Source organism: Ochotona princeps, chromosome 8, assembly GCF_030435755.1.
Source record: "Ochotona princeps isolate mOchPri1 chromosome 8, mOchPri1.hap1, whole genome shotgun sequence".
Taxonomy (NCBI): Eukaryota; Metazoa; Chordata; class Mammalia; order Lagomorpha; family Ochotonidae; genus Ochotona; species Ochotona princeps.
In genome coordinates this window covers 14,812,375-14,831,180 of record NC_080839.1, presented here as the reverse complement: position 1 = coordinate 14,831,180, position 18,806 = coordinate 14,812,375, and the positions used below count along the sequence as shown (strand labels likewise).

Here is an 18,806-nt window from a genome sequence, read left to right as displayed (position 1 = left end):
GGGAGCAAATTTCATGTCCTTCACATAGACCATTTAGAAGCATAATGTTTCTTGTCACTCTTCCCCCAACCGTATCTCTTTTGGTTATCTTTCTTTTAATTTATATGATGAAATACTCCCAATTTATATTTGCAAGCTTATCTCTTCACTAAATAAAAATTCAACAAACAGGTAGAAAGTAGAAAATCTGCTGTTCCTCAGGGAGTAAACAAGGGCTGTTGAGCTCAAGTCCTCCTTAATTCCCTGTAAGTACCAGCCCTGAGCAGCCATGGCTCCCCCTGGCGGTCATAGGGAAAATCGTGTCTGCTTTAAATCTGGGAGAGCAGGTCTGCATGCTATGCAAAGTTAGAAAGAACATTCTGATACAATTGCTTAAAAACTGTGTCATTAATTGCTCCAAGTGACAGGCTGTCTTGAATAATTAGAGAACGCTTTTATCAGTTGTTTACGCCTTAGCATAAGCCACTTAAGAGTGAGTCTGGGCTGCCTCAGCTGCTCCTCCTGGAGCCTCCATCTACCAAGTTTGAATCTGTGATGCAGCCACGCTCAAAAGCTATAAAAGTTTTGTTGAAAAGACCATGGTAACTCCTATGTAGTCCCCTTTATTTCCTCCTGCTGGTACCTGCAGCACAGACATGAAAAATTTGTGCTGACTTAAAGGAAATGTATTTATAAGCCTGGGTAACCATGTTATAGATATTTTGAATTCACAGAGAAAAGATTTGAACATTACTAGTATTACAAACATAAGTTTGTTAGATCCAAACTATTCCCTTTATTACCCAGGAAATGTGTGTATGGCGGGGGTGGGGGGCTGGGAAGTAAGGTGGTTGAGATGGTGATATTAGAAACTTGAAACTTTGTATTCTACATCAAGACAACAGCCTACAGCCAAATAAGGAATAGGATGCTGAGTATTGTGTCCTCAGCCCTGGAGCTGATGCTCTCTGCTGCCCACAGCCTCACAGGTGTTCTCCAGTCCACATCCTCATCCCTGGACCTCTGTGAAGGTACACATGGGTGTTACAGAATTCTCCTTCTGACTTTCACATCTCAGAGCACATGGATCATATTTACCAAGACACATGGTGAGTAAGTGTGGAGACTTGGGATGTGAACCCAGCTGAATATATCTTTTAATATTTTCATTCTGTATGCTATTCTCTTCCATATTAGATGCTGTAGTCTACAGGAAAGGCACGAGACGGAAGCCGGGTGATGTGAAATCTCTGGTTCCCGCTGCCCCACTTTCACTCCAGGGTGACTGGAATCTTAAAAGCAGTCTGCCCGTAATTTTTTCAGCACATCTCACATTCTTGACTGCTACATCTCCTTTGTCCCTTTCACTCCTCAGATTCAGTCCTGTCCTCTCATTTTCTCCATAATTCTGTTTCTCCTCCTAAAATGGAAACAGAGAAACAAACAGATCAGAACTTCTTCCACCATTCCTTTTTGTATTGGCTGAGCCTTCACATTCTAGAGTTGAGAAGAGATCATAAAGATACTTCAACGAGGAAATTATGCATCTAAGCATAATTTGGGCCCCTCACCTTATAAACACCCTTGCCTGTGTTCTGCTAGAGCTGACACTAATGAGAACAAGATGACATTTTGAGGATCTCAGAGGACAGTCCCTTACTCAAGGATGCAAAAGCCATTATATGTATTAGTATTAGCTTGATAATAATTACTGTAAAAAACATTGTATTATTTTTTTGCCAAAAGCACACAGATATGCCTTTTACACAATTCAGCATGTCAGAGGCATCTTCAGGATGACGCCAAGCAGGCAACAGGGCTGTGCTCCTTCTGGCAGCAATACAGGGAGGAGTCAGCTCTCTGTTCTGGTTTCAGGATGCCCCATGTGTCATGATTGTGGCTTCTTCCTCCCCTCACTCTAGGTAACATCACCATCACACATCCTCTCTAACATTTTCTGACCTTCATATAATAAAAAGAAATGTATATAATGATAGACTATCATATGATATGATGTGATATCATATTATATCATGTTATCATATCGTATCATGTTGTGTTATAGCATTCTTAAATTGAATCTGTAATTGAAAATTATTGGATGCTAACCCCAATTTAATACTGGGAAAAGCCTCAAGGTTGACTCATTTAAGGGTGGGGGACCTGGGGTCCTTAGCCTCTCCTCCTGCTGTCGTGCACAGAGGGTTCCCTAAGAGCTGCTCATCCCAGGCCCAGTGGTCTGCATTGTGCTGTGGAGCTGCCTCTCCAGACAAGAGAGCTGAGAATACAGTCCATGCAGGAGCGGAGGGAGTCAGCTGAGGAACAGTGAAGGATATGGTGGTCCTGCTACCCTCCCCATAAAAGATGTGTGTTTTTTGTCTGGACAGCAGTTTTTTTCACTCCAATCCTAGCAGGCTATTTGCTACCATGTTCCCTTATAAATCAGTCCCCTGGTGGGAAGCTGGAGTTTGTGAGATGGCTGAATCCCCATGGTCTGTTCACCAGTGCTTGTGCTTCAGTAGTACCTACTACTGAGTTGGTCCCAGAATCTTGGTACTAAGATAGTGCCTTCCTTGACACATTCTAGTGATGCAGAGTGGGAGACTGGGGCAAGGATCAAGGTGTGGGATACAGGGCTGCAAGTCTGTGTCTAAATCTATCGGAATACAAGATAGTGCTCTGTTATTGGCACTAGCTTGACAAAGCGGAGGTTCCTGGGTAGAGAAGGCGAATGCTCCACCCCCATCTTGACACCAAGAGAATAGAAGAGGAAAGAAGCACTTTCAGCAAATGATTGGCCTTGCACCATGCTCTCGTACCTTATCTAAGATAGATGTGTTAATAAATGGATCTTTCCCCTGGGCTAGCCTCTCACATGTTCTGCACATACCAGTTTCCTGAGATAGTCCTTCTGAGCCCCAGTGGTAGATATGGAAGCTCAGAGAAACTAACCAGAAGACTCTACATGGGGTATCTTTGTTCTTTGAAGAGGTTGCTCTGGATGTGAATAATTCTAAAGAGTCCTGGGTGTCCTATCCAGGTATCTACAGGTGAATGCAAACACTGATGATAGTCACATCCATTTAATTTCACACCAGTACTCAGAACTTCATGGTGATGATGCAGACGCTCTCATATCAAGAACTGGGAGGCTATTCAGTCTCTTGATATAAGAGCCCTCTATTATCTTATGTTGCATCTACCTGCAGTAAAATGCTTCTGAGTATTCAGATTGTAACAGCATCTGAATGTATTTACATTATGGCTCCTAATAAATATTAATCCCCCTTTTCCACTATTCTTAATTGGGTATATGAACTAATTTCACACTTTCAGAGATGTGTAAGTCATAAGCAAAGCATGGGGAGAATTTGAGGGCAGGCTTATAATTGATAGACTTACCCTATAAGAAGACAGCATTATGTCCTTTGGATCATTTAGACTTTGTCAAAAACCCATCAAATGGATGATGTCACATAATGTGTGTCAGAGGATCATGTTCTGTGCAGGTAAATTAGTGCAGCCTAGAGGTTACCTGAATGGCTGGAGACACTTGCCCTGTGCTCAGTTATGAGATGAGCCGATCCCTTCAGCTTTGCACAGTGATATCACTTCCCCTGCTGATTATTTGCATGTCCCTGGGGCACAGCCCACTGCCATGCACACTTATAAGCAGGTGCTCACAGCCTATGCAGGAGACAGTGCCTGTCAGGACACAGCATGGACATGAGGGCCCCTGCTCAGCTCCTGGGCTTTCTGCTGCTCTGGCTCCCAGGTGAGGAAGAACAGCACCAAAAATTGACTCAGCTCTTGTGTTCAGTGCTTTCTGAATCTTCCTGTCTCTTCCATATGAACATGAAGATGAGAGCGGATGTTTGTATTTCTGTTTCTCTTCTCAGGTGCCAAATGTGCTGCCCAGGTAACTCAGAGTCCATCCGAGGTGTCTGCAAATGTGGGAGACACAGTCACTATCAATTGCCAGTCAAGTGAGAGTGTTTACAACAACGTCAATGTACAATGGTTTCAGCAGAAATCAGGGCAACGTCCAAAGCTCCTGATCTACTGGGCATCCCGTTTAGCATCTGGGATCCCCTCAAGGTTCAAGGGCAGTGGATCTGGGAAATCATTCACTCTCACCATCAACCCGATGCAGGCTGAGGATGCAGGAACCTACTACTGTCAAGGGGAATATGGTGCTAGTGGTAGTTACACTCACACAGTGATACAAGCCTGAACAAAAACCACCCAGGAAAGCAGAAGTATGTGCCTGAGCTGGCCTAGCTGCTCCTCCTGGGGCCCTAATGTATCAAGAGTCATTTTCTATTGCGGTCAACCTTCCTTGGTCTCTGGAGGTAATTAGAACACTCACTAACTGGACTACTTTGTAGCCTCTGTCATTTCCTGCTACTTGGCACTTTCAGCACAGTTCTGATTTAAAGGAAAGAAGCAAGTATGCCTGAGTACTCATTTTTACAATATGATATTTATTCATTCAGTAACAGGTCAACATTATGGATATTTCAAGCAGAAACCTTTAAAAGAGTTTATTAGAATTCAAATTATACTTTGATGCTCTAGGAATATGGCAATCAGGCATGGTGATCCTCAAAACATGGGATTCTGTGCTCTCCATAGATCCAATGCTCCTTTACCGCAGAAGGAACAGGCTGCTCACCCTGTGGTCCTCAGCCCTGGGCCTCACAGGTGGTTTCCCAGTTTTCACCCCTGGGTCTGACTGTAGGTGCAGATGAATTTTCTGTAATTTGCCTTCTGACATTCAAATCTCAGAGTACATGGGTTGTTTGCCCCAAGTCCCATGTTGATTTGCGAACTGCGATTTTAACCAGGACTTTATATGTTTAAATATTTTCATCCACATGACCGTATTCACTCCATGTTTGAGGATGTGACTAGAGACAGCACAAGAAAACCAGGATGATGTGAAATCCAGGGATCACGCTGACCTGCTTAATCTAGCTCTCACTGCGATTATTCCTGCAACATACAATTGTCCCAAAGCCTTTGCAGACTGCAGGTGATTTCTGGGGAAAGGTGTACCTTGTATCCTCCCCCCTTTCCTCACTGCTTCGTTTCTTCTCATTCCTCAGACTCTGCACTCTCTTCTCACGTTCTGTGTGATCATATTTTATCCTCCTAATATGGCAACAGAGAGGAAACCAGTCAGAACCTCTTCCTTCACTCACACTCTTTGATAGCTGAACCCTAGGTTTTCACCTTCTGGGCTCACAAGAGATCATGAAAATAAATTTGCAATGAGATTTTCCACTAAGGAAAATTTGTACTCCCACATTATCTATTGTCTAACTCTGCCAAACTGACAGGAAATGAGAACAAAGTGACATTTGAGGATCCCAGCGGCAAGTCACTTACAGGGGATGGGGAATGCGATGAAATTATCTGTATTAGCAGAAATTTATTATTTATAAATTATTGTACAGTTTATGATATCAAACTACACACTGACCTGTTATCCCAGTTCAGGAGGTCAGACTCTTGAAGGCACTTTGTCAGTATTTGCCTTACACATCAGTCATCTGGATGTACAGCAGGAGGTTTGGGAAGTAGCTGCAGCCCGTGATCTGGTCATTTGTGCTTGGTTCTCAGTAATACCCACCGCCTCCCTCTTCCCCTGCTATATGTCACCAAAGTAGTGACTGTCAGTTCACCTTTTACAGAAAAAACTGTCCGAATGGAGTCAGATCAAGATGCAAGATATCTCATTGCAAATCAGGGTTCATTCCTTACTGAAATCCAAGCTATTTTTCTTTTTACAAGGCCTAGCTGGAAAGTTGGAGACTCCTGGATAGGGAGTGGTGAGTGCTGTCCCCTCACTGCTACAGGATAAAAGTTCACGATGAGGACTGGCACCTGGCAGAGGTGACCCTTACCTGGGAATCAGGGTTGATCATTTGGTCTGCTCCTGGACAAGCTGCTCACCTGGTCTCCAGCACCAGATTCCAGAGAGGATTCGCTTGAGCCCCAGGGGCATGCTGGTGGAAAAGGCAGCTCAGAGAAAATTCACAGGAGACACCCTGCTGGTTTTCTTCACCTTTGCAGAGAGTTGATGTAGGTGTATATTTATTTAGAGGAGCTTGTGGATCCTAAACCAAGCTTATACAGTGAATGCTAGCACTGGTGATTATTGCATTAATTACCTTTTATATAATAGTGAGTGTACCCTGATGAACGTCAGGCAATGACCCCACCCGGCAGAAAGCAGTACTGCAGAGGACTCCATGTCCACAGTCAGGGATAATCCATCTGGCTTCTCATCATAAGTGCCCTCTAGTTTGGGTTATGGTGCAATTCTGTGCAGTGAATTCTTTCACATTATTCAGATTTTAATACAGGCTAGAGCTGTTTCAACTTATTGCTGAATATATTTATTGCTCTTGTGTGTCACATCAAGAACTTTAGGGAATCAAAACAAAGTGGAAACTTCCCTGGCCTCATCAGCCATGGGAACCACACTGAGGAGCTTGTCCACTTTCTTGCAGATTCTGGGATTGTGCAAACAATGGAACCCTGTCATAGGTTGGACAGTAGCAGCAAAGAAAGTCCTGAGCCAGGAGAAGAGCAATGGGACAGTTCACACATTGATCACCAGAGTGAGGCCTCGCCTGTGGTCACCGGGCACACATACTGTATTGTTTTGCTGTGCCTGTTTTCCAATATAGCTTTGCTGTGCCTGTGCCTCTGGGTCTGACATGGTTTCCTGGGGACTTCCCACATCTACTGAGCAACTCAGCACAATCCTGAAATGGAGGGGTCAACCTTTGGAGCACAGTTGCCAATTTGAATGTTCCTTGGGCTCAGCGACTCTCGTGTAGACTTATGACAGGCTGGTCATACCCTAAGTAGGAGTCAGTGCCAGTCAGGACATGGCATGGACATGAGGCCCCTGCTCAGCTCCTGGGCTCCTGCTGTTCTGGCTCCCAGGTAAGGAAGAACAATAGCAGAAAGTGACTCAGGTCTTGTGGTTAGTGGTGAATGAATGTTCCTGTCTTTTGTAGGACCGGGTTGATGAGAGGGGATGTTGTGCTTGTGTTTTTTCTTCTCAGATGCCAGCGGTGCTGCCCAGGTGACCCAGAGGCCATCATGGTGTCTGCAAATATGGAAGGCACAATCAACATCAAATTTCAGGGAAGTCAGATTGTTAGTAGCAATAGGTTAGCTTGGTATCCGCAGAAACCATGGAAATCTCAGAAGCTGCTGATACATCAAGCATCCAGTTGAGAATCTTGGATTCCACTGAGGTTCAAGCGGCAGTGGATGTGGGACAATACATCATCTCCATCTAGTGTGCAGCCTGAAGATATTGACCACTTCCTACTGTCAACAGGCTCGCAGTACACCTCCTGAATAAAACCCTCCCAAGAAAGCAGCAGTGTCTGTCTGTGTTCCCATTCTGCTCCTCTTGTGGCTGCCATCTGCTACTGGAGAGACTGTCAGTACCATCCATGCTTGAAGCTCCTTGGGAGGCTAGAGGAAGGACCAAGCTTCTCCTGTGCATCCTCCCTCTCTTTCCTTCTCCTTGACAATTGCAAGACAGACATGACTAATACTCCACTGCTTTAAAGGAAAGAAAACATTAAGCCCGATTTTTCTGAACGTGACAGCATCTTTATTGAGTAATAGAGTATGGATATATGCTTTGAAGATAATTCTAAGCAGTAACATAGCTTCACACAGTTTATTAGAACTACATTACAGGCACCTGTCTCCAAGACCTGTTTGGGTTAGAGGTGTTGATGGGACTATACTCTCCAAGAAGTCAATGTCCCTTTGGCACAAAAGGAGCAGGCTCCTGAGCTCTGTGGTCCTCAGCTCTCTAGTTGATGCTCTCGACTGCCACAGCACTGACACATGGGTCTACATTAGATTGGTTAACAAATGGTTATTTCCCATGGGCTACCTCCTCAACTACCAGGTTGCAGAGTGGGTCCACCTGAGCCCAGTGGTAGATACTGCAGCTCAGAGAAACTATCCAGGAGACTCCCAGTGCTTTCTTTGTTATTCTCAATGATTTTTGTAGGTGTGACCTCATTTAAAGTTTCTTGTGTATCCTAATCCAGGGATCTACAGATGAATGCAAACACTGATGACTGCTGCATTCATGGAATTTCACATCAGTAGTCAGAGCTTCATGGTAAGGATGATCAGGAAATGACAGAAAATGCAAGAATTTGTATTACAAAGACATACATGTCAACAAATGGGCAGCCCATTTAGTCTCTGGGCATAAGATCCCTCTTGTTTATTATGGTGCATCTATCTTATTATTACATCTTATTAATAATAAGAAGTAATATCTTCTTATTATTCAGACTCTAAGAGTGTGTGCCATTACATTGTGGCCTCTGAATATATATGAATCCCTCTTCCTTTTCTAAATAAGGTAAATGAAATAATTTTAGACTCACTGCATTGTATAAGTAAAAATAATGTATGGAAGATGTTGAGGACAGACTCAGAAATTTATAAAATTGCTCTAAGGAATCACACTTTATATTCTCTTGCAAGAATTTGTTCTGTAAATCAAAACTTAGTATGAAATACAAATAGATGACAAAATCTTGTCTTGGTACAATTTAGAGTTCATAAAAAACTGTTCAGATGCCTTATGACATACACTGTTTGTCAAAGTGGATGATGTTTTTTCCAGGTATGTGGGGAAAATTAGTGCTGCATGAGGCTTGTCTGTTAAATAATTATGAACTTCCTCTCCAGGTTCAGGTCCAGGGTACGGCGACCCTGGGAAGAACCAGGACAAGGAAGGTTGTTTTGAGATGTGGACATTTGCTGCACACACTCCCTGTCAACTTCTGGCCGGGGCAGAAGCGGGTGTGGGTTTGCAAGATTGTTTATGCAAGATAGGGTTCCTGTGCCTACACATGTTCTGTCTGGGCCTTCGGCCAGGCCTGGGAAAGAATGTGTGCATGGGTCAGGGAGAAGGTAGCAGGCCAGAACAGCTAGCCCAGTGCCACTGTTGTGTAAAGGATTGCATATACAGCCAATAGCCAGGGAAGAAGAAGAAGAAGCACGCCCGATTGAGTTGTCCATGATGCCCAGGGACATCTATTGCTGGTCTGATGCTGAGGGTCGTGTTCCAGAGAATGGCCCTACAGTGGTAAATACTAAAGTGGACAAATATCCTCCTTGGCCTAATCTCCCTTTTTGCTTCTTACCTTGGGCTCTTTTATCTTTGCTTATTTCATTCTCCCTGCTCAATGAATGTTGTATGACTTATCTAAGAAAGGCTTGCAGAGTGCGTTGTTGCAGATCAAGCCCTAAATCAAGTGAGAGCATGCCTGGCTGGGAGCTAAGAATCTCATGATCCAACAAGGTAATTTAGTGCAGCCAAAGGGTTGACCTGGGTGCCTGGAGACACTTTCCCTATGCTCAGTTATGAGATGAGCAGGGCGTTCTGCTTTGCACAATAATATCACTTCCCCTGCTGATTTGCATGTCCCCAGGGAACAGCCCACTGCTTTGCAGACTTATAGGCAGAGGCTCACAGCTTGTGCACGCGTTAGTGTTAGTCAAGATTCAGCATGGACATGAGGGCCATGCTCAGCTCCTGGGGCTCCTGCTGCTCTGAATCCTAGGTGAGGAAGGACAGCACCAAGAATTGACTCAGCTCTTGTGCTCAGTGCTGACTGAAACTTCCTGTCTCTTCTGTATGGACATGCTGATGAGAATGGATGTTTGTGTTTATGTTTCTCTTCTCAGGTGCCAGATGTTGTACCCAGGTGACCCAGAGTCCATCCGTGGTGTCTGCAAATGTGGGAGGCACAGTCACCATCAAGTGCGGTCAGATAAGAGTGTTTCTAGCAATTGTCTATCCTGGTATCAGCAGAAACCAGGGCAACCTCCAAAGATCCTGATCTATTATGTATACAATTTAGAGTCTGGGATCCTTTCGAGGTTCAAGGGCAGTGGATCTGGGACATCGTTCACTCTCACCATCAGCCCGGTGCAGCAGGAGGATGTAGATCTTGTGTGTTGTTGTACTAGTGGTAGTTGGCCTTGCACAGTGATACAAGCCTGAACAATAACCTCCCAGAAAAGCAGAAGTGTGAGTGTGGCATTCTCCAGCTGCCTATCCTGGGGTGTTTGTCTGCTAAGAGGCATTCTGTGATGGCAGTAAGACTTCCCTGGAACCTCGTTAGAAAGCCCTGTGGGACTCCTTTCGAGCATTCTTATTTTTTGTCTTGGCACCTGCATCTCAGAAATAGCCATGATTTTAATCTTAAAGGAAAGAAGTCATATTCCTGAGAACTCGATGTCACATTATGCAACTGACTAATACAGTGAGAGGCAATTATTATTTATCTTCCAAGCAGAAACCTTAGATAGAGTTTATTATAATCCAAAGTATACTTTCATGTTCTATGAATGTGGTGCTCAGAGGCAATTATCTTAGAAAAATGGTGTTCTGTATGCTCCTTGAATCCAATGCCCCTCTGCCACAGAAGGAACAGGTTACTGACTCTGTGGTCCTCATCCTGGAGCTGATGCTCTCAGCTGCCTGCAACCCCACAGCTGGTTCCTCAGTCCTTCATTACTGGGTCTGCCTACGGGGGCTGATGGATGGTTCAGAATTTGTCTTCTGACATTCAAATCTCAAGGCAAATGGGTTGTTTGTCCCAAGACCCATGGTGGGCTATGAAATGCAATTTTTACTCAGGTGAATACATGTTTAAATGTTTTCTTCCACATGTCCATGCTCACTCCATGCTTGAGGCCGAAACTACAGGCACAACAAGAGAAAACCATGCTGATGTGAAATTCAGGGATCACACTGACCTGCTTGACTCCATGTTGATGCAGGTCTTTAACACAACCCTCTCTGCAATTTACTCTGCCACATACAACTGTCTCAAGCTGTCACAGACAACAGGTGATAGCACTTCAGATTTGTGGGGAGAGATATATCTCACATCCCTGACCCTTTCCTCATCTGCTCTGATCCCTTCTCATCTCTCAGACTCAGTACTTTTCTCTCCCATTCTCTATAATCTTATTTTATCTTCCTAATATGGAAGCAGAAACACAAACAAACCAGCACCTCTTCTTCCATTCACATTCTTTGATAGTTGAGTGAGTCCTAGGCTTTCACACTCCTGGTTGACAAGAGGTCACTAAGATAATGGGCCAAAGATATTTTCCGTTTGAGAGGAATCTATGCTGCCAACTTAGCATCAGTTATTGCCTAATTCTGCCAAACCCTCCCCAAATGACACAAAGTGACACTTGAAGTTCTCAGAGGTTAGTCCATTACAGGGGAAAGAAGAGGATAAATTTATCTGTGTTATAAATTACTGTCCTATTTGTGACGTCAAACTATACAATTGTTTTCATCCCAGTTAGGAGGTCAGAGGCCTCGCTGGGATGAAACTAAGTAGGCAGCAGCGCTGTGCTCCTTCTGGGTGGATCCAAGTCCTTGTTCTTGCTGCTTCAAGATGCCCCACGTGTCCTACTCTATGGTCCCTGCCTCCCCTCACTCCAACAACCTTCTGCACAGTCAGTCCTCCTCCCTGACCTTGATCTGCCTTCCCACTGTGAGGAGAAAAGCATATTATGTTATATAATATAATAGTATAGTATAGTATATTATCATATTATTCTATACTTCAGTCAGGATATTTGAGGATTACTGGACATAAAGCTCACACTGAATACATGGAAAAGCCTCGGGGTTGACTGCTCTGAGAGGTGAGGGAGTTGGGGTCCTCAACATCTCCTCCTGCTGTCATGCACAGAGGGTTCCCTAAGGGCTGCTCATCCCACTCCCTGTGGTCTGCACGTATGCAGGTAGAGCTGACTTATCAACTCCCAAGAGGTCATTGCAGCCCAGGCAAGAGTGGGGGTAGGCAGTAGAAGAAAGGAAACGGGAAGGTTGGGGTGGTCTTGCCACCCTTAGGTCTGGAAAGGTAGTTTTATTCACTCTGATCTTGATAGGCTCTTTGCAAGCAGGTTCCTTTGCAGATCAGACCCAAGACAGGTGGTCGAAGTTTTGTGATATGGCTGACCTTCAGTGGCCAGGTACTCATGTCCATGTCTCAGTAATACACACCACCTCCCTGGTTCCAAGGCTCCTTGGCACTGAGGTGGTGACTTTCTTGTTCCATTCTGGTGATACTGAGTGACTGCAGCAAAGAATGAGGTGTGATATAAGGGTGCAAATCTGACTCCAATTCTATTAAAAACCAAGAGAACTTGACAACGTGGAGATTCTTGGTTGGGTTGCCCTGTCCTTTCTCTCCCCACCAACCCATTAAATAGTATTTTAGGGATGGGGCACTTATGGTGCCTGACCCAGATTTGTGCCAACTAAAAGGTACCCTCACCTAAGCTAGTGAGTTTAATAAATTGTTCTTTTTCCTTGGCAAGCTCCTCACTGTTCTCCATCTATCAGGTTCCAGAGAGGTACTGCTTGATCCCCCAATGGTAGATAGTGCAGCTTAGAGAAACTACCAGGAGACTCCCCTGGGTTTATTTGTTTTGTCTTGTTTTTCAGAAATTGTTGTAGGTGTGAATTTATCTAAAAGGTATTATGGCTCATAATCCACATACCTACAGCTGAATGCAAACAATAATGATAGTAGCAGTCATCAAACTGCATATCAGCAGTGAAATCCTCATGCTGAAAAAATTTCAGAAATGGCATTAATTGGCAAAAATTGTAGTACTTGACATTCTTGAGATCATGTCAAGAGAATGCCAAGAAAGGGGCAGCACATTTAGTCTCTTTTTAAAAGCCTTCTACTTTAGAATATGTTGCATCTATTTGCAGTGTATTGCTTTACATTTTTCAGAACATAACAATTTGAGCATCATTACATGTTGTCTCCTAAATGTAGGTGAAGTCCTATATGTGCTTTTCTAAATGGAGTAAGTGCAACACTCCCAGAAATGTGTAAGCGCTAAATATAGCACTATACAATTTAAGCACAGGCAGAGGAATTGGGAGGCATAAGCTCTAAGAAAGTATTGCACATTTTCTACCAACACGTTGCTCTCTTGTAAACTGAAAAATAGCCACATAATACAGATGACAAAATCTGTCCTTGGGTTCATTTGGAATCTGGCAAATGTCCCTCAAATGCCTTATTTTTAAAAAGATTTATTTATTTTTATTGGAAAGGCAGATATGAGAGAGGAGGAGAGACAGAGAGGAAGATGTTACGTCTGATGGTTCACTTCCCAAGTGGTCGCAATGGCTGAAGCTGAGCCAATCTGAAGCCAGGAGCCTCTTCTGAGTCACCCATGCAGATGCCAAAGCTTTGGGCCATTGTCCACTGTTTTCCCAGGCCACAAGCAAGGAGCTGGATGGGAAGTGGAGCTGCCGGGATTAGAACTGGTGCCCATATGGGATCCTGGCACATTCAAGGCGAGGACTTAAACCATTATGCTATTATGTCAGGCCCCCTCAAATGCCTTATTATGTCACATAATATGTCCCAAGGGAGATCATGCTCTCTGTAGGTAAATGAGTGCAGTGCTGTTCTGACCAGGTTGCCTGGTCAATACAGTTAATAAACATAATTCATGTGGATTATTGGATGTTAACCCCACATTTAACACGAGAAAAAAACTCAGATTTGACTAATTTGAGGGTGAAGGAGCTGCAGTACTTTGCACTCCTCCTGCCCTCATGCACAGAGGGCTCCCTAGGGCTGCTCATCCCAGGCCCTGTGGTCTGCATGTGTGCAGGCTGCGCTGCCTCCACAGCTCAGAGAGCTCAGTGCAGCCCAGGCAGGAGTGGAGGGAGTCAGCAGAGGAACACTGAAGGGGAGGGATGGGTGGTCCTGCTACCCTTCCCTCTAAGAGATGCGTGCATTCAATCTGGAATGGCAGTTTTCTTCTCTGATCCTGGTAGGCTCTTTGTTAGCAGGTTATCTTACAAATCAGATCTTAGGTGGTAACAGGTGTTTGTGATTGGCTGCACCCTCATGTTCTGGTCCCTGGTGATCATGTCTCAGTAATATCCACCACTGCCCTGGTCCCCAGATTTCTTCGTACTGAGATGCTGACTTCCTTGACACATTCTAGTGATACAGACTGGGAGACTGGAGCAAAGATTGAGATGTGAGATACAGGGATGTAAATCAGGATCCAAGTCTATTGGAATCCAAGATATTGGTTAGGAGAAGGTGAGTGCTCTTGCTCCCCTCCTAAAGACCAGAAGAACAGAAGAGGAATGAGGCACTTTCTGCACATGACCTAACCCTGCACCAAGCTCAGGTAACCTCATGTAAATTGGATGGGTTAATAAAGCGGCCTTTCTGCTAAGCTACCTTCTCACCAGTTTCCACGTACCAGTTTCCAAAGATAGTCCCCTCAGAGCCACAGGTGTAGATAGTGCAGGTCAGAGAAACTAAACAGGATACTCCCCTCCACTTTCTTTGTCTTTTGGGGAGATTTTCTGTAGGTGTGAACTCATCTGAAGGGTCATGTGCAACCAAATCCAGGAAGCAACAGATGAACACAAACAATGATTCTTCCATTCATGGATTTCACATCGGTAGCCAGAGCTTCATGGTGAAGAAGTTCAGGAAATGACAGGAAATTGCAGAATATTGTACTGTAGAAGCTCTGATGTCAAGACAGGGGCAGTGTAATTAGTCTCTGGGCATAAGAACCCTCTACTATATTACAGTGCATCTATCAGCTATATAAATTGCATCTCATTCTACAGATTCTTTAGTGTCTGAGTGCCATTACATTGTGGCTCCTAGTTATACATGAATCCATCTTTTCTTGTTTTCTTAATAGAGTACATGAAATTATTTCAAACTCACAGAAATGTATACATAGAAAATAAAGCATGGGAACTATTTGAGGGAAGGCTGAATAAGTGATACCATTACTCTATAGAATGGTACTGTACATTCTTAAGAGTAAGCTGTCTACTGTCAATTGAAAAATAGTCATGAAATACAAGTAGATGACCCCATCTTGTCCTTGAGCTCATTTACAGTTTGTCAAGTGCTTCTCAAATGCCTTATGTCACCTGAAGTGTGCGTGGAAATTCATATTCTCTTCAGGTAAATTAGTGCAGCACAGAGAGTGACCTGGAAGCCTGGAGACACTTCCTCTATGTTGTTACGAGATGAGTCGGGTCCTTCTACTTTGTGCTACAGTTATCACTTTCCTTTCTAATTTGCATGTCACCAGGGCACAGCCAAGTGCCCTATACATTATTAGCAGGTGCTCACAGCCTGTGCAGGAGTCAGTGCCAGTCAGGACACGGCATGGACATGAAGGCCCCTGCTCAGCTCCTGGGGCTCCTGCTGCTCTGGCTCCCAAGTGAGGAAGGATAGCACCAGAAATTGTCACAGCTCTTGTGGTCAGTGCTGCCTGATCCTTCCTGTCTCTTCTGAATGAACATGATGCTGAAAGTGGATGTTTGTGTTTGTGTTTCTCTTCTCAGGTGCCAGATGTGCTATTCAGATCACCCAGTCACCATCCTTGGTGACTGCAAATGTGGGAGGCACAGTCACCATCAGTTGCCAGTCAAGTCAGAGTGTTTACGAGAACAATTATCTAAACTGGTTTCAGCAGAAACCAGGGCAACCTCCAAAGATCCTGATCTATGATGCATCCACTTTAGCATCTGGGGTCCCTGACAGGTTCAAGGGCAGTGGATCTGGGAAATCATTCACTCTCACCATCAGCGGGGTGCAAGCTGAGGATGTCAGAACCTATTACTGTCAAGGGGGTTATTATACTAGTGGCAGTTGGATTCTACAGTGGTATAAGCCTGAACAAAAACTGCCCAGGAAAGCAGAAGTATGAGAGTGGGCTACCCGACCTGCTCCTCCTGGGGCGTCTCTCTGCTTAGAGTCACTCTAGGTTGCAGTAGATTTCCATGATCTCTAGAAGTAGTTAGATAGGTCCTGGGGCTCCCTTAATCAGAGTGGGAAGGAACGATGGTTAGGGAAAAAGTGGTGCAATCAGTTTTTACAAATTCTCTGTTTCTTTATCCTGTCTCTAGGGGGTGTAGGATGGCAAGGGCAGAAGCCTCACTCAGCCTCCCAACTGCCCCGTCTCCTGGGATGGGGAATGGCATCCCAATCAGGGTGCAGATGTGGCGTATGCTCTGAATGTTCTGCCCAGGCGGTTTCTTGGTTTGCTCTGACCTGCTTCGTTCCATGTTGCTCCAGGTCTTAAATCAAGCTTTCTCTGGTTTTATTCTGGCCACATACAACTGTCTCAAAACCTTAACAGAACACAGTGATTTCATTCAGAACTGCAGAGAAAAAGTATCTCATGTCCCTGAGTCTTCTTCATTTGCTCTGTCCCTTCTCTTCCCTTGGATTCAATCCTGTTCTCTCACATTCTCTGCAACCTGATTTTCTCCTCCTATTATGGAAGCAGAAAAGCAAACAAATCAGAACCTGTTCCTCCACTCACACTCTTTGATAGCTGAGCCCTAGGCTTTCACACCTGGGTTCACAAGAGGTCACTAAGATAATTCACTGAAGAGATTTTCCCTCTAAGAGGAATTTGTGCTCCCACCTTACAATTAACTACTGTCTAATTCCGCCAAACTGACACCAAACAAAAACCAAGTGACATTTGAGGATCTCAGAGCTAATACAATTAGTGGGGGAGGCAACAGAAATCATCTGCATTTGTGTTGCCTTGATAAAAGTTATCATTTTTAAATTGTTGCACTGTTTATGATGTGAAACTACACATTTATATCATCACCCCAGTTCAGTAGGTCAGAGGCCTCACTGCAACAGAACCGAGGAGGCAGGAGGGCTGTGCTCCTTCTAGCAGCTCCAGAGGGGAGGATCCAAGCCCCTGTTCTTACAGCTCCAGGGTGCCCCATGTGTCCTACTCTGTGGCCGCTCCATCTCTCACTCCAACAACCTTGTCTACTGTCACACCTCCTTTCTGACTTAGATATTCATTCTTATTATAAGGATTATTATGTTAATTAATTGTATTTCATTTAATATATTACTTTCAATCAAATAATTCATGATAATCTCAAGATTACGCCCATACATTTTATAAATATATTTCTGTTGCTGATTTTGTTTTATGGCTTTAAATTTAAGGGAATGTAGAGTAACTGTGTAATGGGGACTATCATATCCAGATGTGATATGCATCTCTTATTTCCAATTCAAACATATGCCATGCAGTGAGCCTTACTGCTTCCAAATCAAAGAAGGACTCCCAAAGAAACTGTTAAGTATAACTAGACAACAGTATGACGGACTCTCTGCCTTTTCATACCTGCTATGTCATGATACACTTAAATAGCAGAATGATGCACCTGGAAATATTTACAAAGGCCTATACTATTGTAACAATATAGGGGGGATCAGTGGGGGAGGGGGACTGGGAAAGGGGCAAGGGAAATCCAAGAACCTATGGAATTGCATCATGAAAAACCATACTTGTCAAACTAGCCAAATTCCAAATTCCTTCTGACATTTAAAATAACAATCTAATGATGCAGAAGTTAGGAAGTGGATGCCTTTTGTTTTGGGATGTTATGTACCCACTTTAGAATCTTATCATTCCTATCACTGCCTTCTTCTAGTCAGAACTGGAAGTCACAAAGCTGATGCGCCAGGATTAATTGAACAGACAACAAGAAGCTTAATGGAGAAATGATTTTATTATTCTACACTGCAGCCATCATCCACGTTTTCTGATGATGCACTTTATTTGAGAATACAGAGACTTTCATACCTCAAAAATCTCAGATTTCACAAGAAGGCTTTCTTTTTTAATTAAATTTTGTTTTATATTTAAGAATAATATCAAAATTTAACAAACTAAAGATAATATGAATATAACTTGCTAGAAATACATAATAAATATTAACTCATTCAACTGCTCTAGATGGGTTCGAATTCTATTTTATGTGCTTTTAAATTATTATCCTATCTTAACATATAGGTAATTATTTCAATCAAGGAGAATGAAGAAACAATAATAGCAGAGTACTATGAAGAACCAGAAAATCTTGCAGATATTTACAAATGATTGGTCTAGCAGCCGGTCCTGTATATGAACTAAAATTGAAATGTCAATGAGCTAATCATAGGTTGTGGCTAGGACTTGTTTTCCTTTTTTTTTTTTTTCTTTTTAATACACTGGTTACTCAAAACCATGTCAATTCCATAACATTGCAAATTGCTGTTGATGTTATATTGGGACTCTTAATTGACTGTGATGATACTCCGCCAGCTCAAACTTCAGACCAGAAAAGGTCTCCCCAAGAAACTGTTCAACCCATCTGGACAATAAGTAGCTGGACTCTATGCTTGGTATATGTTTGCAATGAAAGAATCTTGATTGAATTTGAACTGTAATACTGCATCAAGGTGGAGGAATCCACCGGGGGGAGGGGTGGGGGAGGGATGTGGGGATTCCCAGAGCCTATGAAACTGTCACATAATGCAAAATAATTAACAATAAAAAAAATGATTGGTCTTACATACTTTTTTTATTAATTACATTGTATTATGTGACACAGTTTCGTAGGCTCTGGGATTCCCCCAATTCTTCCCCATACCCTCCCCCCTTGGTCGATTCCTCCACCCTGTTGCAATATTACAGATCAAATTCAGTTGAGATTCTTTCATTGCAAGCATATACCAAGCAAAGAGTCCAGCATCTAACTGTCCAGATACATTCAACGGTTTCTTGGGGAGCTCATCTCTGGTCTGAAGGTAGAGCTGGCAGAATATCATCCTGATTAAGTAAAAGCCCCAACTTGACATCAACGACAATTTGCAACACTATGTAATTACTTGTCATGGTATTGAGTA

At 43.5% G+C, this 18,806-nt stretch overlaps 2 gene segments (V, D, J or C); both read left to right on the top strand.

Annotated features, from left to right (window-relative positions):
* The first annotated feature begins 3,686 nt into the window (after positions 1–3,686).
* Positions 3,687–4,243, top strand: LOC118759814 (immunoglobulin kappa variable 1-6-like). The segment is given in 2 exon segments: positions 3,687–3,754; positions 3,879–4,243. Coding segments are annotated over 2 exon segments (390 nt in total).
* Positions 4,244–15,260: 11,017 nt separating this feature from the next.
* Positions 15,261–15,804, top strand: LOC131481055 (immunoglobulin kappa variable 1-39-like). The segment is given in 2 exon segments: positions 15,261–15,315; positions 15,440–15,804. Coding segments are annotated over 2 exon segments (420 nt in total).
* The last annotated feature ends 3,002 nt before the right edge of the window (positions 15,805–18,806 follow it).